Source organism: Oenanthe melanoleuca, chromosome 3 (assembly GCF_029582105.1).
Source record: "Oenanthe melanoleuca isolate GR-GAL-2019-014 chromosome 3, OMel1.0, whole genome shotgun sequence".
Taxonomy (NCBI): domain Eukaryota; kingdom Metazoa; phylum Chordata; class Aves; order Passeriformes; family Muscicapidae; genus Oenanthe; species Oenanthe melanoleuca.
In genome coordinates this window covers 46,239,223-46,264,366 of record NC_079336.1, presented here as the reverse complement: position 1 = coordinate 46,264,366, position 25,144 = coordinate 46,239,223, and the positions used below count along the sequence as shown (strand labels likewise).

General features: G+C 37.6%; 2 protein-coding genes across 2 annotated transcripts; one reads left to right on the top strand and one right to left on the bottom strand.

Moving 5' to 3' along the window:
• Positions 1 to 398: 398 nt before the first annotated feature.
• On the top strand, positions 399 to 7,380 carry FAM162B (family with sequence similarity 162 member B). The gene is made up of 4 exons (XM_056487430.1): positions 399 to 586; positions 970 to 1,081; positions 3,915 to 4,023; positions 4,231 to 7,380. The coding sequence occupies exons 1-4, from the start codon at positions 466 to 468 to the stop codon at positions 4,327 to 4,329; spliced, it is 441 nt and encodes a 146-aa protein (XP_056343405.1). The 5' UTR covers positions 399 to 465; the 3' UTR covers positions 4,330 to 7,380.
• KPNA5 (karyopherin subunit alpha 5) lies at positions 4,781 to 25,022 on the bottom strand. The gene is made up of 14 exons (XM_056487419.1): positions 24,882 to 25,022; positions 22,695 to 22,828; positions 20,320 to 20,421; positions 20,132 to 20,231; positions 19,268 to 19,362; positions 18,352 to 18,483; positions 18,010 to 18,098; positions 16,727 to 16,826; positions 15,004 to 15,167; positions 13,864 to 13,942; positions 12,766 to 12,891; positions 11,793 to 11,920; positions 10,019 to 10,197; positions 4,781 to 8,439 (listed from the first exon to the last, which is right to left on the bottom strand). Exons 1-14 carry the CDS (start codon positions 24,883 to 24,885, stop codon positions 8,252 to 8,254), a joined length of 1,620 nt encoding a protein of 539 aa, XP_056343394.1. The 5' UTR covers positions 24,886 to 25,022; the 3' UTR covers positions 4,781 to 8,251.
• Positions 25,023 to 25,144: the final 122 nt, after the last annotated feature.

Sequence of the window (25,144 nt, the reverse complement as noted above, 5' to 3'; positions counted from 1 at the left end):
GGGGCATAGGAATCACATGCCCTTGTAAAAAAGGCCTTCTCCATCTTTCTTGTGGGCCCCCTTTAGGCACTGGAAGTTGCTGTAAGGTCTCCCTGGAACCTTCTCTTCTTCAGGCTGAGCAACCCCAGCTCTCCCAGCCTGTATTTACGGGAGGGGTGCTCCTGGTTTCTGGCTGTCGTGCCCTCCTCAGGACTCGCTCCAACAGGTGCGCGTCCTAACACGAAGCTGAACTACCACGTCTGTTTCTTTAGCCGAGGTTTGTCTCGGACGCTGACTTTTCCTCGCCTGAGCTGCACCCCGTGAGTGCGGTGGTGAACGAGATGCCCCCTCCGGGTGTCGGCCGTCCCGTCCCGCCTCTCCTCCGGCGCGGCTGGGAGGGTTCGCGGGGCGGGGCCGGGGTCGCTGCCGCTGCTGCAGAGGCTCCGGCCGCGGCAGAGGGTCCCGCCGCCCCTCGCCATCCTCGCCATGCTGCCGGCGCTCCTCCGCCCGGGACAGCGGCTGCTGTCCTTCCCGCCGCTGCGCCCGCCCGCCCCGCGGGGAGCCGCGGCCGCCGGGGATCCCGCCCGGAGCCCGGGCACCGCCCGCGGTAAGGAGCTGCCCGCCGCCCGGGGAAGCGGCATCGGCCCGCGGCGGCATCCAGGGGCCGACGGGGAGATGGGCCGGAGGGAGCGGGGCTGGGATACGGGTGGCACCGCAGCTCGGGTGGTCCCGGGCGTTCTCCGGCTCGCTTGGATACCCAGACCCGCGGGCGGCGGGGCGGTCGAATCAGACCCACAGGAACACTCGCTGCGTGCGGGGATGCTCCAGACACGGCACGGAGGTGACTCTGCGTAGCCGAGACCTGGAGGTCTAATCCCTAAATTAGTCTTCCAAAATGAGTAGGGCTTTTCTCTTCCACACCTTACTATCGGTCATAATTCTCTCTTAGTGCACTGTTTATAAAGTGGTTTTTTTTCCCTACTCTTTAAGCTGAGCAGGCTCACAGGGTGGTTGCAAGTTACAAACCTTCGAAGTTTGACAAAAAAATCCTTCTGTGGACTGGACGTTTCAAGACAGAAGAAGAGATTCCTCTGAGGATCCCGTAAGTGAGCTGGCCTTGTCCAAGGGAAACATGGAGCTATAGGGACAGCAGTGGTGTGATCCTGATCCTGTGGAAAATTTAAAGCTTTTCCACAGAGTTTAAAATGGTCGGTTTTACAACTCTGAGACTTGGAAACAAATTAGAGGGCAAGAGAATTTCCTGTCCTGGTTAGAGGTTAAGATGAGAAAATGTTCCTTGCTGGAGTCCCTAGAGCCTGGGATTAAAAACTGGATCCATCTGAATAGACAGCCTTGGTTACATTTATGTACTGGCTTGTTTGTTTTGCTTATGCCTAACGTGCAACCAGAGAAAGATGTTATTGGTAAACAATATTTTCTATATATAGCTCGCATAAACTGTTCTAAGGGAGCTGTCATTGAATGATTACATGCAACAATTTTTTTTTTTTTTTTTTATATAGAATTTGAGGAAAAATAGGGAAGGAGGTAATGAGAGGATAATCCCTCATCAAGGAAAACTGGGACATAGCCTTAGTCTCCTATTCTTGCTGACCCACTGGACTAGATGATCTTTAAAGGTCCCTTCCCATCTAAAACACAGACTCTACAGTTCTCTGACTTGATGAAAATCAGCAACCCCTAAGGGAGTCAGGCACTACACACCTGAAATCCCTCTAATGTTTAAGGCTCCCTTTTCTTAGGATGTTAGATAGCATTTTAGACATCTCTCCACGACACTACTTTTTATCATCACAGTATGTCCCTGCCTTCGGTGACATGTTGAGAAAAAACAGTGTGCTAAGTAAAGCAACAGGTGCATCCTCTGCCTATTCTTGCCGGTTCCTGACAGTTTCCCTGGAGTTTGCTGAGCTGGATAGTGGCTTTCTGGACAATCTTACCTCTCTTGTGCTGTTAGTTTTGTCATCTTTCTCTAGAGGAAGGTTCAGACATGTCTCAGGAGCTGTAGAAGCTATTCAAATCATTGGGAGTTGTTTATAAAAACATGGCATTTGCACATGCACAAAAATCACTCCTTTCTGGCTAGGCTATACTATACTATACATAGTAATATACTACAAGTAGTTAATTGTTAGACATTGAGACTGACCTGTTTTAACTCTCATTGAAAAAAGAATTGCAAGGTGTTGCTACCTGTAACACAAATGCCAAAGATAGTTTGTACTATGAAACAAATCTGCAGTCTTTACTGAAGGTTGTTGTGGCTTGTTTTTTAAAAAAAAACCCAGCTGTTGCTGACTTCAGTAGAGGTGTATCTGGAGTCTTGATTAAGGATTGAATAGAAAAGGCCCTAATATGCAATTAGGGAAGAATATTTAAGGTCTGTTTTCCTTGAAGCAAATGCAGAAGGCAGGGAGAAAGTGAAAATCTGCCTCAAAAGAGTTTCAATTAGTGCACTGTGAAATATAATTAGGCTAATAAATCAGACTAATAACATTTATGGTTTTGCTTTTGTTGCCACAAATGGATTATTGGATTAACGATCCTACGTGCCAGTCTGATGAGCAGTTTGTTTTGAAGATTTTTATCATTGTAGAAACCAGAAGCAGCTCCTTAGAGCTGCAGGCATTGTTACCTGCAAGAAACTGTGTGCACTACATGCTCCTCCTGTGCATGCTGGCAAGGAAGGGATAGTACAAGGAAGAGATGGGAACTGTCCTCTTCCACCACACTGAACCTTAGAGCTTAGCACTGCAGCCCTCAGCCTTGGTGCAGGCTTTCATGGGCACTATCAAATTCCCAGCTCTGCCCCATCCCACCACATTACTGTTTAAAGTAAATCTAAGTGTTTTTTGAAGGAAAGAGAGCATTACACCATGTTTACTTAGAACACAAAATCAATTCTTTATGCAACTATCTTTTTACACATATACTTGTGGGTTTATACATAAGTATAAAACATGTACTTATATCTTACAAATACCTATATATATAAAGCATTCCCATGACGAATTATGAAAGGAAAATGGTGCACAGCCAGTCTTATTTGAACATCCTAAAAACTGTACTCCCAAGTATAATGTTTGACTTGGAAAAACTTAGCTGAACGTTTTGGGACATTTTTCATGGTTTCCTGTAGTGCTGGTTCCCAGGGCCATGCTGCTGGCTCAGGAGAGAGGAGGGTGGAAATGGGAGCTGTACTGAAGCAGACAGCTGGGCTGTAAAACACCTCCTTTGCAGCGACTACTGCCAAACAGAAGACAGCAGCTTTCACTACTTTTGCCTTTGATGACCATCTTGTTTAAATGTGCTATTCTGAAATAAGTGAGGTGGCTGACATCAGCTGCCCAGTTTCTGTCAGGCTGCTGCTTTAATAAAGAACTAAAACCTTTTAACTCATAGTAGTACAAACGCTGCTTTAATCAACAATCCAAGGATGTCAAGTCCTTAGCCTACAGAACACCATCTGAACAGGTTAGATATAGCAATAATTGATTTCTAAAGTTAAATTTGAATAACGGGAACTTGCTTTTACTCCACCCGTCTGATACCACATATACATCTCCATCTGTTTTAAAAAGATAACCCTACTTAATTTTCACTATGTTTAGAATTTAGGTATGATTTCTGGTGTATTTACCCTGAGCATTGAAGTGCAAACATTTATTGCCTGAGCAATTTTTTTCCCAGCTTAAAAACCCCCAAAACAGTCTCAATCCACTAAATGTTGCTTTGCCATGGGAAATGGATTAGGACCAGAAAATGACTGACACATAACTAACCACAGCAAGCTGAAGATGCTTGTTTCAGAAGCTAATTCTATATTTATTTTTAAATTGTGATGTTATGTCTGCAATGCTTTGAAGAGATACTTTGCCTTTTTTAATGACTCAATTCAACTACGTTAATTGCAGGCCAGAGATGCTAGACAAGGCAAGAAACAAAGCTCGAGTGAAAGCCTGTTACATCATGATTGGGCTCTCGATTATTGCCTGTTTTGCAGTGATTGCTTCAGCTAAGAAGGTGTGTATGACTGCATAGCATATTTTAAAATAATGGAATTCTGTGAAAAGCACACGAATCTAAACCAAGAGCAGCAGCTTACAGCTGCTCAACTTTTAGCTAATCTAGTCTCTGTCATCCCCATCACCCTAAGTGGCTGTTGCCCAGTCCCGAGGTTGGATAGCTTTCCCTGGGTGCATGCTTACTCCTACACTGTTACTTCCTCAGGCTGCTGCACGCCACGAGTCCTTAACAAGCTTAAACTTGGCAAAGAAGGCCAAGTGGCGGGAGGAGGCTGCGCTGGCCGCGGAGGCGAAGACAAAATAACTTCATCTGAGATGCTGAATGTCCTCGGAAGAGCAAAATTAGCTGCTGCTGAGAGCAATTAGTGAGTTTCACCCCTAAATGGACAACTGTAGCCAGTGAGGGTAGCTACAGCATCACAAAAAGAAAGGGAAAATCTTTTTCATTAGGAATATATTCAGAATACTTGTTGCATATAATTAAAACTATTTAGAATGTTTTGCATATGATTAAAAGCAGTAATTAGTTTTAAAGGAGATGAGGCAATTTCCTAAGAATGCCAATTACCTTTGGTTAGATAACTACAAAATATTTAAACCCAATAAGTTTTCTGTTTGTTGATAGTGCATAGCTTTTCAGTGCACAAATTGCCACTTGGAACTCATTGGCATCAATGCTGTATTCAAAATGGTACTTGCATTTTTCAGTTTTAAGAAGCAACACTTATTGAATCACTAAATAAGTACAGTAAACATCTGTAAAATAGGTTTTATTGGTTTCTGTATGGTATTTGGAGATTTAACATTCCATAATATTGCATACTACTTATATGTGTTCTCTTACAGTAATGGGCCTTTGGCCTGGATTTAAAGATGCACTATTACTATCTGAAGTTAATACAGGTAATTTAGTTTCCACGCTTTATATGAAGACATAAGTAATTATCATTTCTCATTCCAGATTTCAGTGAAATCCTGAGGTCACAGTTTAAGTCCATGTATCAATTTGCAAACCTATTACAAAATCCTCAGTCGTACAATTTAATAAATTTAAACCAACTGAGAATTAACCATGGAGGAAAGACAATAGTGCATCTTTACTATGTTTTTAAAGACAGGCCCAACAATAAATAGTTTCCAGTTGCAAACTTGTTCTAGAGCAAACATTTCTGTGCCAACATTATTACTATTTTCTGATTGCTGCTAGCAACAGAGTGTAAAGCAAATACTAGAAAATTAAAAAGCTATATGAACCAGTCCTCAGACAAAAGTGCAATGACAAAAAATTAGATATGATTCAGTGTAACAGGAGTAGGGAACTAATAAAAAAATCTTAAACTCTGCATAGTTGCATAGATTAGCTAGTTAGTATTCACATTTAAGCAGAACAAATGGTACCCTTTTAATTAAACTCAAACTCCTGTATTTTTAAACAGACTTTGTAACTGATGGGGCACTTCATATTGCATATAAAATGCCAAACTTAGAGATTTTCATATCACAGTTTTATTTTGTTTCTCTCTCCAAACTGGTTTCATCTGTTTAGGTAACATCATCATTATTGTGCCCCTACCTGCAAATGAGTACATCAGAACTGACCTTAAGTCATAATCTCTGGTTTTATTTTGTTCATTTATGTGCTTTTAACAAAGCATGATATAAATCCAGTGATAAAATAGGAGAGACCATCCTGTATGTATGTCCTTTAAAGAATTTTCATTATTATGTCTTAACAATATCAGGGTAAACCAAATGTTGAGTTTAAATAAGGATTTTTATTATCCTAATCCATCAATTTTAGTTCCCTTTCAAACTGTTCCATTTAAATGTATCAGAGGCATGAAATATAGTTTGTCTAAATGTGTAAAGTGCAGTCACTAACCATCCACAAGATAAAATAATATATCCACACAACTGAAGACATTCTTTCAAAACAAATATAATACTTTAAATGTCCCCTCTTTTCTTAATTTTCAAGTCTTTCAATTAAGATTTTCATAGTTCAGATTTGGTTTAAATAAGAGAGGCTTATAAATATAGTTTTACAGGGTTCTCCAAATAAAAAGCAGGCACAGCTGGTTGTTATCAAAACAAGGTTGTTAGAAACAAAGGAATACCCTGTTACCTGAATAATTTTCTCACACTAGAACACTGAAATTCAGCATTTCCTAGCAATCTTGGTAGATTTCCATGATTGTTACCCTGTTCTTTGATAGATGGGGAGTGGGGAAGCCACAGGAAAGAATGAAGGTTGGTTGTATGAAAACCTAAAACTATGAGAGTAGAAAGGGCGTAAGTACAATCACCTAACATTATATGAAAATTTGGCAGCTGTACTCAATATTATCACACTATTCAAAACTGTTGTATGCTGTACAAATCTAGGTTTAAAGTGTCATTTGCTAAAATATTTCATTGTATTCAGAGCTAATAAAGTAACAGCACTCCTATATACACTTCTTACACTTCTATCTTCCACTAAAAAGACTTCAAAGGGAGGTTGCTTCCCTCCCAGTAATACCTTAGTCAAAACTGACCATAAATTTTAGAAAATCCACTTCAAGTCCCACATTCAATTACAATATAGAATATATTGCTGTAACATCAAAGTGAAACATCTTAAAATCTTAACTTGCACGTAAAAAAAATTCTAAATATAAAATGGTACTGTAAATGATACCACCTTTAACCTGTATTTTTCAGTGCATTAAAATATTATTTAGTGACAAGCATAGTGCCTTGGGTAAGTGACTTGAAGTTTGAATTGCAGCTTTTTATGAAGCATGAAATGCTCTCATATGTCACAGATTTCACTTAACCCAGGAGTTTGATGTTAATACATTAATTACAGGTAATAAAAAATAGCAATACTTCAGAGTTAACCCAAAGTATTAATTTCTCCAAATGAGATATATTAATACACCAGAAACACTACTTATATGCAAGTCAAAGCAGAGAATACATTTTTCTGTACTCAAAACTGTTAACATAAATATTAGAATTCTATTTCTTTTAGTGTTTAACAGCAAACACTGTATATTGTAGAGCCTAAATATTTAGATGACAATAACTTCTAGTTAGTTTTGGTGTCCACATACTTAATGCTATTTACAGTACAACAAACTTTTCCTTCAACTGGAGTGATTCACTATTCATTTTTCACTGCAGTATTTCTATTATCTTACCAAAAGCAAACCAAATTCATTAACCTAAGGAACAATTCAAGTGGCAATAGCATACTTGGTCAAAAAACAACACCTACTGTCTAAACTTTTAAGAAGCTATTGTACTAAAAGGCAAACATTGCAATGTTTCTCAAACTAAAGTGGTGTTACCACATCTGGACAGAAGACAACTGTAAAACATCAGCTTGGTGATTGGTGCACATCACCCTTCTGTCATTCCCAATTGCAGCTTTCTTGTGGTAACTGCAGTGGCTGATTCCACTGCAAAGTACTGCAGTTGTGGCTGACTTGTAATGCTATTTAGCAGCTTTCATTACAGAGCCAACATCAAATGACCAGCAAGGTCTCTTCTGATTCTAATTTAAAACCCACTGAAATAGTCCTCTCTCCACATAATTCAGAAAAAATGTTCTCATATATTCAATATTATATTAGGTAATAGCATTATATATGTATATCTATTATGTCTTTAAATACATCTTATAAATAAACTCCAACAGTGTGTTGTAAAGTAATGCATAAAAGTTTCACAATTTAAATAAATATTTTTCACATTCCAATTCAGCTTCTTACAAGCTCATCTTTATTTCATGCCTTAGTTTTGAAGCAATGTTTCTGCTTCAATACAAGAGGTAGATTTGATAGAGACTGGGCAAGTCAAGCCTACTGGTGAAAATTCAACTGTCAGTAACTGTATTGCTGATATGAAGTTTGAGACTACATGAAAAGTTCAGAACTACTACCCAAAATCCTACCAAGTTTTAGCTAAACAGTTCTTGTTAAATCACATTTAATGCTTTTAGACATGATTACTCACAGTTGTTTTCTGTACATAAGAGATAATGAAGAACACAAATATAAAACAGAGAACAGTTGTCTCTAACACAATATATAAAAGTGCATGAGCTGTTTCTTCATCTATTTCTGCAAAACATATTCAGTTTTTCCTCTAACTTTGGCCATAAAGAAAAGACCTCTGAGAAAAAAAAACCCCAAACCGTACAAGTGTTTAAATTTTATGCTTATATTCACTTCAGTAGTTTAGAGCTGGAACCCTTCCATTGGAGCCTCCTGCTGTTGAAACACAAACTGCTGCTGACTTTCATCCACTTGAGGTGCAATACTAGAGTCCTCTTCTTCGACACCAAAATAATGTTCTATGAGTTCAAAAGCCTTTTGGTAGATCTCTTGGTTTTCATGCCTCTGAAGAAATTCAATTTTATCAAGTCCTAAATTCAAAATAGAACATTTTCAAAAATACAGTTGCTTGAATGAATGATGAATTCAAATGGAAACAACTTACAGTATAGCAATACTTCTTAAGACAAAAAGATACAATCCCAAGTCACCTCAATTAATCTGATATCACTTGTTCTTAATTTCCTAACCCATGTATTTCTAGTTTGCATTTTCTGCTGTCCAAAATAATTTTTAAACTATGCTAGAAGCATTTCAATAAAACTAATATCCCAATTTCTGTTCTTCTACTCTTAAGCCTTCCCAACTCTAAATTCTATCTCATGGAGTTGTCACTGGGCACAGTCTGGTATTTTTTTCTTAATTTGATGGTAAGATTTAAAGATACTACCTTTTGGAAATCTTACCATTTTGAAAGTAGAGGACATAACCTCTCATCTTTTGGCTGAATTAAGTGCTAGGCAGTCAGTTAGGTTGATATAAAATTCTTGTTTAGCTTTTTTAAGGTAATATAGTTTCCACTTAGGTTGGATTAGAAAGAGCTCAAATGAACCCTTCTGGTGACTGCAGAGACCAAAGGAATGAGGGTGATATAATCAGCTGGTTTTCCTTACTTGAACTTTTACTCTAAAGCTTCAGCAGCCTATGCTTAAGTGCTAAGGAAATAAAAGAACCTAGAGAGTCAATACTTAAAGTTATGGCTGGACAGAAAATCTGCAAAACAATAAATTCCATTAAAGTCTTCAGCACTAATTCCTCTTATGCATTTAACTGCTAAGTTATTCAAGTATGCACTTGATTAAAAAAACTAAAATCCTGTAACAGGGAATTCAGATGTAAACACTGCTTTACAGAAAAGTTAGTACCATCTGATCAGATATAATATGGTCAATTAGAACCATGGTTCAATAAGTTACTAGCAGTTTCTGAAATACAAATGTCTGTCAATTTTGTTTGTCAGCACTATAAAAAAGGCAACTTTCCATGAAGAATGCTAGTTCCATTATAAGTCAACTGTAAAATAATCCAGCCATGGAATTCCACAAATTAGTTTTTCTAGAATGCCTTTATATAGTGGTTTAATTGAAGAACTTTTATAAGAAACTAAACAAAATACTTGCTAAAGTAAAAACTTATTTAGTTTTATGATCTGAAGTCGATTTTGCTGTTACTGATATTTATTTACTATTTTTAAAGGTGATCCAACTTTGGGATCAATTAAAAACCCGTGATCTTACATCCCTGTTGGTAATGAAACTATAGCAGACAGTACTATGTAATAATGTATTAAAAACTGTATTTAGAAATGGCTGATAAATTTATGCAAAGCATGGTTCCAATAGACTAGGACACCTGTATCAAACCCTTCTGAAAATGCTTCTCTAGAGGGACATTTAAACTGACCACAAACACCCAGGCGTTTTCTGCATTTAACCACTTTCCTCTAAATGTTACATTATTTAACTTGTGATACTTTATGTCTACTTATGCTTGGAGTAATTCTTATATTAAAACTGACCTGCAAATTTCAAAATGCCTAATAGTGGTTTTTGTTTTGACAGCCTAGAATAAGGAAGTTCAGGTATGTAGCTTTACAAGAAGTATTCTTACCATAGGCTTCCTCTATGAGGGCACAATAAGGATTAATGCCGATTCCATTTTGCTTTGACTCTTGTTCTCCAAGACGTAGAATATTTTCAAGTCCATTTAAAGCCACCTGTACTATTTTTGAATCCATCACAGTCAGGAGGTCACAAAGAGGCTTGGTACAACCTAGTGCTACCAAATACCTTTATAACAGAAAAAAAACAGAGGAAGGGGAAAAGAATTGATAATCCAGCATATTTATTCCAACATACCAGTCTACTGCTATTGATACTTTTGCTAAAAAAGTGGCTGAAATAACAAAATTTCTAAAACATGCAACAATACAAAAAGAAACTTAGCTCAAAATGAAATAAATATTACAACTTATCCTAATAAAAAAAATTCCTAATATGTATTCCTAACTGGAGTGTGAAATCTGCAGTCTTTTTAACTTCTTTTTACCTATGATCTTCAGGTGGGCTTAATTGAATATAAGAGAAAAAATTTTAGCAGGAAGCTCCTTTCTCTGGCAGTTGAAATTTTCTAGTGGTAAAAATATCAAGTAACACATTAGATACATGTAAGAACACTGGGACTGTTCTTTGCTAACACAGTCCACACTGGCAGCTCATTAAGATATTAGAATCACCTACTATAAAGAGAAGGATGTAACTGTAAATACAAAGACAAAAATACTGGGATTTTGAATATTCCACTCCTTTTCCCAATTTTGAAAAAAATTGGGTATGAACTTTCGCAAGTCATAACCCATGTCCTTGCTTCTAGCATGTAAGCAAAATGAAGACAGCAATGTTTGCCTAAGTATAGTTTAATTCAGTGGTTTAAAAGTATCCTGCAGTTAGGCAGTAGTACTCTGAGGACATTAGGAGGACTGAAACTTCATGACACCCATAATATACATGTATTTTTGATGAGAAGCCATTGTTATGGTATTATAAGCACATCTACTATCTGAAGATCCTGAATTAAATTTTTTTTAAATGCTAGATTTTGTAATGTTACATTATATATCTATTATATAATATTATATTATACATTATATTATTATACTACACATTATTTATATATTATAAAAACATATTTATGAATTTTAAATAAAATTTTAAAAAACCAATACACTTTCCTTTATTATTCCTGCTATCACACCACTTTCAGTTCTGGCTTCCAAATAATATGGTAACTTATAAATCAAACTATCAGCTACTGATTAAAAGTGATCATTATTCTACAGTATTCAGAGAAACCAGAGAGTATTTTATTCTAGCAATTCTATCTTTACAGCATGTAAATAGCTACTGACAGTAAAAGTTTATTCAAACTCAGTTCTGAGCAAGGAGTTTAGATATCTGCTTTAAAAATAATACTGATAGTGAGAGTTTAAAATACATGAAGAAATCTAAGAAACTAAAAGCCCTGAAGTCTGTCTCCAAATATACAATCCCACTGCATAAGTTTTCTAAAGAACCCCCCACAGTTTTCCATTTTCAAACACTGAAACTGTCAATCAGCTGTTTCAATTGTGTTTGACAATCAGCTGTGGAAGGTAAGTCTGTGAAACCTTTAGGCGCAACATCCCTGAAACAAAGTACTAATTATTTATTAAGTTTGTTGCATGTACTTGATTTTTCTGAATTTCTACATTTAGCCTCTGAACAGAGTTTCAAGGAAATGAGGCTATGTTCAGGATTTTGTTACTATGACTGTCAAGATTCAAATGCATACCCAAATGCCCTATAGAAGATCTAGGCAGAGAAAACAGTAACATACACAAACTTACCTGATCTGTTCAGGGGTTCCTCCTGATGTTGCATTAGTTATGGCCCATGCTGCCTCTTTTCTGGTGCGAAATTCAGCTTTTTGAAGAATTTCAATCAATATTGGAAAAATATTTGCATCTATAACAGCCTGAGAGATGAAATAGTAACATTTTACAACCATCAATAAAGATTTCAGAACACTTATCACCTTAACTACAAGAATTAGTGATGTCTGTGGATATCAAAGCAAAGAGTATTTTGTTTAGATGATGCCATACAAACTAGAACAGCTAAAATGAAATTCAGAACAATTCCAACATTGCACTACAGCAGACACCAGAACACTTTGGGTTTTTTATTTCTCTGTTTCTGGTGAGCAGAGCACAGCTTACTGGATTGGCCCATTTAAAATCATACAACATATCCTGAGTTTTTGAACTGAAGATGAAGTCTCAGAACAAAATTTTCCATTTTATTGATGTCTGTGGTGGCCACTGAGAGACTATGTCTGTAATTGGAGACTTTATTACATGTTTTAAGTTACACCAGGAAGAAACATTTTCATCTCTGATTGAAGCAGAAGGGAAAAAATAATTTTGGAATACATATTCTGATTCAGAATTTTCATTTTTATTGATCAGAACCTTTTTTCAGACAGCTCCAGACACCTGGAACAACAGTCAGGATGCATTAATTTCCACAAGAATACAACTCAGTGTTGATGACATCATATCGATCTTTTATCCAAGCAAAATATTTACCATTTCCAGACTGGTTTACTTTTCACTGGACAAATTTGTAGTACAAATTGTGACAGCTATTTCTCTTTAAAATAATATGTCAAAGTTTAGGTTAGGTAAAATTATAGACAGTTAGAACTAAAATAAATCATGCAGAGCCAGTGCAATATACATTTACATCTTGTGAAAGAAAATCAAGTGAAGTAGTAAAATGAAAACAAAACCAACCAAGTAACAATTTCCCAGGCTTTACCTGAATCTGTGCTCTGTTTCCTGCAGTTATATTAGAAACAGTCCAGCATGCTTCTTTTCTGATAGATTCCTTGGGACTACTAAGCAAGTGCAGGAGACACGGTAATGCAGAACAGTTTAGAATCACCTGAAATAATTAAAAAATTGAAAACTGGGTTGTTGTATATATACATATATATATATATATATATATATAGAGAGAGAGAGAGAGAGAGAGAGAGAGAGAGAGAGAGAGAGCGCCTTGTGCAATATACATATATATATAAATATAAAGCATTTTACATTCAAAAGATTTTGCAACACATTTACATATGTTCTAGCATGTGACCAGACAATCCAACAATCTGAAAGAATCTGCCTTCAATTAAGTTCAGACCTAATGACTGACAATAGCAAAACTAAGGCTGCTTAAGACTGAAATATGAGTATGTCAAAATGATCAACAAGTGCTCATCTAATTTGTATAGTTATTTGTTAATTTTTTAAGATATAAGGTTTTGCATTTAATTCCTTAGCAAACTCCTTTCCTCTAGTGCTCAAAAATTATGCAATTAACATTTTTCCATGTTCTTTTTACCATAATATTGTCAGCCTTTTTAAGAGAATTATTTTTAAAGTAGGACCTGTCTTCCTATTTCCTGCACTGCTTCAAAATCAATGCCATTGTCTAAAATTAATAAAATAGATCTTTATAATAAATTACATCAGTAAGACTATCACATACAAATTCATGGACAAATCATGGACAATCATAGAAGTAAAAACCTTGACTGCCTTTAAGACTGAAAAAAGTGGAATCATAATAAATAACTGAACCCCCTGTACGGAAGAGAAAAAACCAAAAAAACCAAAAAAGCAACAGTCAAAGTATCATACAGAAACAAAGCAATAGACTACACACAATGCTGTAAAAAAAAGTTCTTTCTTGCATTAACTTAATGCTTAAAGTAGGAACCTAAACTATCAAATCAACAATGCAGATTTCTAGAAAGTCTCTTTCAGTGATGTCAGCAGATACCTGTATTGGACATGTATTCTGTCAAAGTTTTTACAAAATTCTGTCTTGTCAAATAATTTTTCTTAAATAAACTAGTCTTACCTGTGTTTGGATATCATCCCCAGTAACAATATTTCCAACTGCTCTTAATGCAGGGGATACGACCTTGTAATCATTATGCCTGGAGACAAATATTATATTGCTTTACATTACCAAGTGTTAAAAGAATAATTTTGCATTTTCAGGAAACAATGGTTTACTTCACATGCTAAGTATTCAGTTATCAAAAACACTGTATTACTTATTGCACTTTTCCTGTTTAGCCAAATTTGACTACTGCAACCCCACAAATGAATTGCTGATTCAAAGACTGAGCATCTCTATGAAACAACACAACTTAGAGCAATCTGCTCAGCAGATCCAGCCCAACTCAACTATTATTAAATACGATACTGGAACATGTGTCATTCAATATCCACAGAAACAGAAGGGGTGTTATGAGGTGTATACTAAAGCTTAGGATGTTTTGTAAGCAAAATTACCCCTTTTGTGAATCAATAATCTAGAAGTCAGCACATGAAGTCCATACTCAGCTGCCTGATGTGTGGGGAAAGGAAATTACACAGCTGTCCTAGAGCCTCTATGGAAGAGAAAGCAACCTTCCCTTTCCCGACAGCTATAAAAACAAGCTTTTCACAGGGAAGTGTGCTGAGCTGTCTGTGCTGGGAACTATTATCCCAGTCCAACTCTGCACTCCCATGTGAACACAGGGATTTAGTTTTCCTTTCCAGGAAAATAATGAACTATAACCCAAATATATTGGAACAGTTTAAAAGTGGCTCTAGCCAGCCTCTGGACTTCGCTGAGTCCAAGACCTGTCTATAAAGCAATCATATGTCCTAGAAAGGAAAGTACAACAGTGAAATTAAAACAAAATAATAAACCAATTTACAATTCAACATTAGTCATTAGTCTTTGCCTTTCTATTCCTTCATGTATATGAAATCCTACACTAAATTTTAAGGAATGTAATGGAATACTTTGGAGAAAACTTTTTTCACTGTCAATGTCAGGAATAATTGCAGGAGCCAAGCAACCTAGCAAGCAGCTTAAAAGACTTCAGACTGAATTCATACTCATAACTTTCCACAAAAATAAATTAAGACTTCAGGTGAGAAAACACAGCTCTATTTTTATATTAACAGTATTGTAAGACATTTATTTGGTGAGAAGAATACTTACATAAGCAACTCTACCAATCTTCGACACACTCCAGAATCAATAACAGCTTGAATTTTATCATTGGGACCATCTGAAAGGTAAGAGAGGGCCCAGCAAGCATCTGCTAATACATCCGGGTCACTGCTAAACAACAGTCTTGATAAAACATTTAAGCAAGGAGCAACCTAGGTTAAAGACAAATATTGCATAAAATTAGGTGTTTCATACTTTTCAAGTTTCAGAGAACACTCTGCAAAGGCATAAATGTGCAAAACTATTTACTACTCAAGTACAAGAGGCCATTAATGAATGAAGATCCAGGTGGAACACTTTCTGATTAAACCAGATATCCAATTCAAACCAGCAAACTGGATGAATTCTGATTCACAGTCCATTTATTGAGAGATCCTGTATTAGGTATATAATTATTCAGCTTAAACAAAAAACATCCACTTTTACAGGAATTACTGATGCTTTTTTTAATCATTCAGGGAGCAGAATCATCTCAAACTAGTAAAGTTTGGGGTTTTTTATTGCTGGCTTTGCAGGAGTACTGGCACTTATTTGTAATAACCAACCTAGAGTAACTCACACAGCACCCAACATTCACTGAACCAGTGAAACAAGCAATTCAATTCTCACTGCTGCTGTATGCTCTGGCCTTAATCTCTGTAACTTCCATGCAGAGCCAAATGAACTAGACCATCTTAACACCATTTGGAACCTGACAGGTGTCTGCTGTACAGGCTGGGAATTTCATGTTCTTTGTAGAACTTAACTCTTTACCTTACATGGGTTATGCAAATTCAGTCTCTGTTATGTGTCCAACTGCTGATGTTGCACAAGGCAAAAAGCAGAGGACCTATTCTTATTAGCCTATAGGGCATCCTTTTCCTGAGAGATTTTATATTCAAGCAGCAGAAAATCTTGTTTTTTCACTACCAGAACAAAATACTAGTAAAGTATATAGGTTAGGCAGAGTCATTGTGAGATGATCCATTAACTGACATCAGAAATCCCCTCTTTTTGTTAATATTTCTTCAAGACTTAATAAGTAGCAACAACTACTAGTTAGTAATTACTAACTCATGAGGTAAACTCTCTCCAGATTAATGATTGCTTGACCTCAGTCTCTTCTACCAGAATATCCAATGTTCAGCTTTTTAAAAGTCACTAACCTTACTAGATATTAATTTCATACTGAAAATAAGAAGGTAAAACTTCTACTAGTCTCTAAAGTCTTTATAGCCCTATACTGGAGAGAAGAAGAAAAAGAAGGGGAGAGCATATAGGCTCCCTCAATCATCATAGTCTGACTTAACAGCATCTGACAGAGCAGGAAACTCAAAACTTTGATAATGCACCAAGCACTCACAATCGTAGAACAACAATAAATAAAACTGAGGAAGTTTCCACTATAACTTGCATTCCTTACAACAGTTCTGGACAAAATACAGCCCTACATGAACATATAATTTGTCCATCACTTCACATCAGTGTATGACTATTTGCAGCAGACTAGCAAGCAGCTAGTCTCAAGTTTTTAAGTGATATGATTTTATTGCTGATAGGTGCCAAAGTAGACGATTTTTCACAGATACAACAGATGAGCAAGACTGTGTGATGACATTAAAAACATAAAACGTATGTCTATATCCAGATTCAAAAATTGTTTGTTATAAACTATTATGAACATAAGTATTCTTTAGCTTTCTGATTTCTCAAAATTATTACTTTATTATACCTTACTGAAATCTGGAGGCGGGTTCTTTCCTCTACAAAGATTTGAGAGTGCCCAGACTGCATTTCTAGTGGTTGTAAGACGATTCGAATTTGTTAACAATCTGTGAGAGACAACAATAACAAAAAAAGTAATTTCTTATTAAAATTTAGGTAATTTTATGTCTATTGTTACCAGCAGAATATCAAATAAGGAAGAGCAATTCTATTATTGGTCACTAGTTTAAATTTATTTATCTTCATATCTTACATACTGCAACTATTTTCTTAAAATTAACTGAATGTGAGCAGATTATTTTGCATAATTTTGGGATGTCTCATTCCCAAATCACATACATGCATATAAAATAAACAATTGCTTATATAAAACGTCATTCAAATAATCCTTTCTGATTAGAAAGGGTCTTTAGAAGAGGTAGGAGATGCAACCCTGCATGGAATGAACTTCCATGTTTTCATTCAGAGAATATAATTAATAATAATAAAAATAGTTCCATTAAAAGCTTGGAAGTAACTTGGAAGTTCTTGCAAAAAAAAACCAAACAAATAACTTCTGTTTTCGCCAAATAGAACATGAAAGATTCAACACCTGAAAGATCAGGTTCACTTTCGGATACATACCAAAATGTCTAAAATGTTAATTCTTTAAGCACTTGGTGAAGATAATCATGTTCTCCTCTGCTATTCTGAGCTATTTTATTTTATTACTTTAAGAGGTAATAAACTGAGCAACATTCGTGCTGTGCAAATTTTTCCCTGTGATGAAAATACTATGGTAAGAACATAGTAAATGCTGAAATGATATTCCTAGTGAAAAGAAATCTTCTAGTGGAACACAGCTCATGCACAGCAACTACTCTGTCAGCTCATCCCAGCAAGCAAATAGACAAATACAAAGACTAGAGCTTGCAGCTACTGAGCAAAGGTGGAGAAAACAGCCTATTGCCTAGGCAGATGGAACCATACAAACACAAGCGCGAATTAAATCATGTCTTTCACTCCATACATTCAGAAATCTGCCAACACAGAGTTGGCAAAATACAGAAATTTCCTACCTGTGAAGTAACACTTCTCTCCTTTTGCAAACATTGAAAAATTTTCAGTCGTGAACTAATTAAAGATCTGCATGAAGCTCATGTAATTCAAAACATTAAATTGCTTCTTATTATATTGTTATGATTCTCAATTTAGACAAAAACTTATGTTCTTTTCAAGCAAATTCTAAGTTGAAGTTTTCATTTATCTACACGTGTATAATATATTATAATATTAGTTTACAATACTTACTCCAAGAGAGGTGGCAATATTCCACAGTTTAAAACAAAGTCTCTGCATTCTGCATTATCACCAGCAATGTTCCCAAGAGCCCACACTGCCTTAAAAAGCAAAGCATCCAAGTAAATTTACACATGCTTGCAAATCAACTTTTACAGACAATCTATACTTTTTACAGCAAATATTGTAGAATAGAAAAAAAAAAATCCATGAGGGAAAAAAATTACAGTAAATTTTTATCTTCCTAGCTAGTAGGCAAATGGGGCTTAAAGCTTCTCTAACCCCACACATCCCAAAAGAGACATTCATAACTGAATTTTAAGTAGTTCTAAAACTGCTGAAGAAGACAGTTACCTGCTCCTGTACATCTTCATGTTCTGAGCTAAGCAACTTAATAAAAATGGGAACAGCTCCAGTTTCAATTACAACTTTGGTGTGTAAGAAAGTTCCAGATGCTATGTTTGTCAAAGCCCAAGCTGCTTCAAACTGTTGAACACAAACATAACCATGTTAAACCACTCAGCAGTAAAACTTAAAATCATGACATGCAGTTTGACATAGGAGTTTCAGAGGTTAATTTTCCAACTTTTTTTACTTTCCGCTGAAATGCAATTCCTATTACCGCACTCTCTATACAACGTAATACCTGGCATTGACAAAATCTCTATTTAGTAAAAAACTTCAGTAACTACAGTTTGGCTTACACAACTAAGAAAGATTTTGAATCACTATTAACTACAAATACCTTTTGTTTACCCAATATTAAGTTAATTCTTAAATGTCCATGAGGCCTAAGTGCCAATCCCATGGGAAAGCAGACAGAACTAGTTACTCTTACCATTAATTAGACATTTCTCAAAGATTTTCTAAAAGGGTTTCGAACAAGCCTTTCAGTTTCCTGTAAATTTTTTTCCCTAAGATTTCAGCTGAAAAGTACTACAATATATTCAACTAATGAGACAGGTTCTGCTCACACATCATTGCTGATGATCATAATATACCACTCTGCAAATCCTCTTGAACACCTTCTGCTTTCAGCACCTAAGTTTTTATCCAGCTGAATACATGACCCTAAAGACTACTATGAAATTCATGAAGTCAAATTACATTTTTTGCAGTAATAATGAAAACATATGGCTTCAGTGGTGAAAAATAATTATATTTGATTACTAAAACCCCCCACCAAACAAAACAACATGTGCCTTTCAAAGCTCTTTTGGAAGGTTTCTAATCCCATTCCAAACCCCCAGTCAGTATGAGCTGAACTCACTTGCAGAGTGTAATTTTCACTCCTCTCCAGAAATTTTACAAATCTCTGTACTACTCCTGGTTTTTGAATGACTTCATCTATAGGTGGATTAGGCTCTAAGGAATAAAAACAAACATATCTGTGTAAAAAGATCAAATAAATCACTTTTTCAGTATCACAAAAACCATGAATACAATTTGTAGATCTTATCATAATTTCATTCAATCATTTTCTTTGCAAAACGTTTTACAAACTTTTCACTTAAGAAGACTGCAGATCTTGTCTATTAAGCAGTACAATGTAGCAAACACTCTGTTACATATAATAACAATAACAAACTATTACCCATTTGCAGCTTGGTAACACATCACAGATCACTGTTCTTTCCACAGATAGCTCAGGTTGGTGGAAGAGCAATTATGGATACTGGATACTATTTTAAAAGACCAAGCACACCTTTACCTAGCATACTATACACATACCAGCATCACCTTAAGACTGCATATTTTACAGCCCCAACAAAAACAAATTACAACTCTTCCTTGCCAGCCATGCAATTTTTTTCCCCTTGAGTATAGAGAATGGGAATGAGAAGCTGAGCCACTGCAACAATTACTCTAAGTATGTTAGTGCACAGTTACTGCCCTGGACACATCAGTCAAAAACATCCTTGTTTTTTACTTTGTCTGAAAGACATAATGTTGAAATAATGAAGATTTCTGTATTTAACCATTAGGTCACAAGAGATTTGGCAGTTTCTTTATAAACGGAACTACAAGTTTCTGCAAGACCTATTTTAAAATAAATCATAACTAAAGGTTAACTGACTCTATAATTCAAAATAACAGAGAAGGAAGCAAATAGAAAAAAACAGGCAATGTTTACCTTTAGACAGCAATTTTCTGAATTTCTGAGTTGCTGTGAGTTGTTGATCAGGATCATCTGAAAAAATCATCTGCACCATATCTACCGTAATAACTTCTTCCTAAAAATGCAAGGAGAATTTTTTATAGTGTAGTACTATGTACACTAATAGATAACATTCTAAACACACTCTGAAGTCTGAAACTTACCTCTGGAATAGGAACAGTAGAGCTGACATCAGGGTCCTGAATTGGGCTTTCTACCATGGATTCTTCATTTCCCGGGAGAGACACATTTCGGCGTTTAAACAGCTGAACAAAGGGGAAAATTTTGGAAGACATTAGCAGTTATCAAAGTGTGGGTACTGATGATATACACTTGAAGAAATGCTTTCACCAATACCAGTCAAAAAACTTTACCTACTCACCACCTTCCTATTCACCCATGCAAGGGGAACTCAATACAAAAGTTTAGATAAAATAAAAGAGCAAAACTATGCTATCTGTATCTTCAGAAACTGCACAGCAACACTTCAGATGGACATTTAGAACTAAATTCTTACTACTTATAATGAACCATAATTTTTTCCACAAGGAAAAGAAGATACAGATCTTTTTGCTTTCAGTCTTTTATCCTTTATTATTAGCACGCACTTTAAGCAAGAAATAGTATTCTACAAGCTACGTTCCCCTTTCTTGATTTATAGGCTGAAATCACCAACATGTAGGCAATGTTTGTGTTTCAGCACACTGCAATCCTCCCTTCTACAGAAGACTACTAAGTAGCACCTGTATTTTATACCCAGCTGAGGAAAGATTAAACCAGAAATATAATTTTCATATAGAAGAGAGAAAAGAAGTGTAGCTTTGAGGAGCACTTCTGAACCATGCAACATTAAACATTCTCTGTGTCCAAATATCGCTTTACGACTGGCTGCACACACTGCCTATGTACAGAATACATACCAGCACTGTTGCATTTAATAAACTATATTCAATGCCTCTTCATTTTCTGGCATACAAGCAAACATTTGCATTGACCTGGTCTCTTCTAGAAACCAAACCTAATTTTTTATATTTATTCCAGTACTATACTTACAACTAGTGCAACCAATAATTCTAAGAATATTGCATTTGTACCTTTAAAAAGAAATTATAGACTCTCAGTCCATTGACTAAGATTTCACCTGTAAGCATGATAATGAAACCACCTATAAATCCTGACAGTTTTGTACCTCTAGGTGTATACAGACCTAGGTCTCTGCTATTCTACATGTTCAAAACTGCAGAACAACACCACTTTTACATCCAGCTCTATATCAACAGGAACCTAAACCAAGACATTGTCTTCCCTATTCGATGCACTTATGGGCTGGGTATAATTCTGGACACAAAACAACTACAGAATCCTGAACACAAATAAGGCTTAATTCCATTTAAACCCACAAAGGAAGAAGAAACAACATTCCGTTTTTGGAAGACCAGCCACTCTTTCTAGCCCTCAACAAGGACACAGAAGCTCTTGGTTGAAAAGTATAAACTTGTTTGGTCTTTCTACCAGTTAGAATTTCTTCTGGAACACAAGCAGTCTCATCTCCCTGCATAAACTAATTCTCAGGTCAGGAAGTGCTGAAAAACACCAGTCCAACAAACTAAGATCAAGCAGAGCATAACAGTAGTCTCATTGTTAAAACGGTCAGCATGGGAGAGGAAACAACCATTATTTTCATAATTTATCTAGGGAGCATTTACTACAAAATATGTAAACAAAACTTCCAGCAGTTTTACTGAAACTGTTGCCATGCAGTTACCCATTCACAGGTAAGTGCTCCAGTACCACACCACTTCTGACTCTTACCCCTCTGGCCCAAATAACTGAAATTCTTTTTTCATGCACCACTTTCCCAGTAGAAGGGCAAGCAGAGCAGACTGTGGATCAGAGCCTGGGACACTCTCTAAGTTGTGGGAGACAAACTCATTCACTTTAGACCAAACAGAAAAACAAACAACATTCCTTACCTTCCTGGCAAGAAACTACTAAACACTTTGCTAAAGAGGAACTATACCAAACTACTACTATACAAACTACAGAGTTCTATGTACTCTGATCACTAAAACATCAATGAGAACAACTGCAAATGTTTGTATAATGATTCAGGGACACTGACTGGTAGCCACTTTATTAAGTTAGTGTAAAAGAGCTTTTAGGCATTTTGAAGCATGGTACCAAATATGAAAATAATCCTCTCCCTTCAGACAGAAAAACTTTGACCCCAGCTCTAGGTGCAAGGTTTCAAATTCTTACTGGAAATATGAGTGTTCTTTTGGTCTAGTCTCACATGTTTAAACCTAGACTACGGATTAAAGTTAAAAGTCACAGCTCTGTCCTCAGTGTGCCCCAGTAACTTATAAGGGCTTATGTTCATTTTTTATGATCCTACTGAGAGGTGCCTGGTGCTTCCCACAACTGCAAAGAAAACAGACATTCAACCTGGCACCCCTGGATTCCACTTGAGTCTGCTCAAGCCCTTTAAGGCCCCTGAATATAGCTCCACAAGTGATGAACAGCTCACCAAGATGCTTACCTGCTCTTCTCTTTTCTGTTTCCGAAGCTGGATTCCTTCCTCCTCTCTTCTCCTCCGCATTTCTTGGGGATTTAGTGCATTATTCTTGTAGCTTTTCATTCTGAAGTTATCCTTACCCGGGCTTGCCATGTTGTCTATTGAAAAAACACAAAATTACTCCAAAAGGCCAAACCTGCAATCTCTTGTACTATGAAAATATCTACAGCAGCCACTACATATTCCTGCATCTGTTTGCAATACCCAGTTTATCAACAAAAATCTTTAATGCAGAAATCACAGAATCCTATGCTTAGGCATTTCAAAACTGCAGATTAAACTACAGTTCATCTCCAGGATCAGATATACATTTAAGGGCATAAGCCACTGTGAACAGAAACTATGCATATCACAAGCAAACTGAAAAACAAAAAGCAAAGATATTACGCTGCTAAATTTTGATTCTGTCAGCAAGCAGGCAAAGAAATTTCCTCTCATAAAGATGACATTAAATGTATTAAAAATAAGGACAAATCCAAGAAGAAAACCTGCAGTAATTACTGCTTCATTTAATACCTTATGGCATTGTTTCTTTAATTTCACTATCGCACAAACACAACAGAATTTAAGGGATACACTTTTCCTTCTAAACTGTGTGCAAGAAAATAATTTAAGGGTCACTAGCACCCAGACAGGCATACTCTTTTTCATTTTAAACTAGCAAAACTATTGTCTCACTCCAATTACCAGTTCTTTTAATGGATTTAGAAAATTACATTCTGACTGTCATTTCAGGTATATCAGCTGTGGAAAGATAAAAGTGATAGCTCACAATTCTGTCACCAGAATGATCAAACGGAGTGGAAAAGGTTGTTAATAGCATGGTGCCTTTTTTAAAAGCTAGAACTGAAGCCTTCATCTGAGAAACAACTGTCACAAACAAGACTCCACACAAACTATCACTGCTCTGGAATTCTACAAGGAGAAGACATGCAAACTACAGCTCCCCACTACAGCTCCTGAGCTGTGCACAATTCTCTGGCAACCTCTATTCTGAGACAATTTGTTTTGTTGGGTTTTTTTTTTGTCTTTTGGTTTGTTTTCTTTTTTTTTTTATCAGCAGTACCAAGGACCACTAGGCAATAAACACAAGCCATGGGAGAAAAACAGAGTGCAGACTTAGGCTTGACACCAAAACACCACCACAAGGACTCGGCCTGTTTTACCCAAGTATTTGCTTTGCAAGAACCTAAGTAAACTTCTGACGTCTCTGCACAAGGCTAAGCATGCGACTGTCCAAAGCAAATTTCCAACAAGTCACGTAACTTTATTTTCCCAACAATATTACTGAATTATCTAGTCCTAGAACACCATCCCTTTCTTAATCGTTCATGCCTTGCTAATTTAGTTGTGTCAGGCCAAGAAATGGACTGAACAAGAGAAATGCATGTTCAAAGTAACCCAGTCGCCAGCTCTGTGAGGAGTTACAGAAGGCCAGCTGGAAGGAAGGTCTCATCAAAACCGTTTTTAAAAAGAAAAGCTGAGAATTTATAGCTTCAGTCCCCCCTCAAGGCTTTTAATATCGACATCATAAGGGCAAGAAGACTGGCAGTCCCTGGTTTCACACTTTCTGCATCTAGATCCAAGCAAGTTCTGTGCTACAGAACTACACTCGTTTTAACATCAAATCCCTCCACCCACCACATCCTGCATTGCGCCCACTTGTTGTGAATAGTCTAAGACCTACCACGCTACTTTTTTTTTTTCTCCTCCTTCTTGTCTACATAGTGCTCACTAAGCACGGCGGCTCGCTGCGCCTCCGCCCCTCCGCGGCCGGACGCTGCCCGCGGGCTCCGCACCGGCCGGGCCCGCACGGACCGAGGCCGCCAGGACCGACCGAGCTGTCAGCCCTGGGGCCGGACACTCGCCCGGCCAGCCCGGCTGCACGCAGCGAGGAGCGACGCTCTTCGCTCGCATCACCGCAGAAGTGGCGGAAAGCCCTCTCCAGCCGCAGCAAGGCAGGGAAGAGGGAGGGCGGCAGGGCCCTCTTGCCAGAGGAAGCGGACACCCCGTCCCAGCCCCGACCGAGCGCCACGCGGGCAGTGCCCCGCCGGAGCCAGCGGCAGACCGGCCTGCACCGGGCACCCCGCCCCACAAGCGGCAGCCTCTGCTGCCCCTACCCGCCGGCTCTCGGCGCTTTCCCCTCCTTACCCATCGCGGCGGACACGCCCGGAGCCCGGCGCCGTCCAAACGCGAGATCGCCGCTCCGGAGCGCTCCGCACCGGCGGCACACACCGCTGCAAGATGGCGGCCGCCGCCCCGCCGCGCGCCGCACCGGCCGGGGGGCGGGGCCCGCCGCTCCCAGCAGCCTCTGCTCGGCGCGCGCCCGGCCCGGGGCGGGGAGCGGCACTTCCCAGCGGGAAGCGCGGGGCGCGAAGGGAAGAGCAGGGAAGGGAAGGGAAGGCGGTGAGGCG

Bases quoted from the DNA above. Each gene is read 5' to 3' on its own strand.
- FAM162B (XM_056487430.1), top strand. From the start codon at position 466: ATGCTGCCGGCGCTCCTCCGCCCGGGACAGCGGCTGCTGTCCTTCCCG. The intron at 587-969 runs GTAAGGAGCTGC...CTACTCTTTAAG, and splicing joins GAGCCCGGGCACCGCCCGCG to CTGAGCAGGCTCACAGGGTG. The intron at 4,024-4,230 runs GTGTGTATGACT...TTACTTCCTCAG, and splicing joins TGATTGCTTCAGCTAAGAAG to GCTGCTGCACGCCACGAGTC.
- KPNA5 (XM_056487419.1), bottom strand. The intron at 20,422-22,694 runs GTAAGCATCTTG...CCCTTTGTTCAG, and splicing joins AACAGAAAAGAGAAGAGCAG to CTGTTTAAACGCCGAAATGT. The intron at 8,440-10,018 runs GTAAGAATACTT...TTTTGAATTTAG, and splicing joins CCTCATAGAGGAAGCCTATG to GACTTGATAAAATTGAATTT.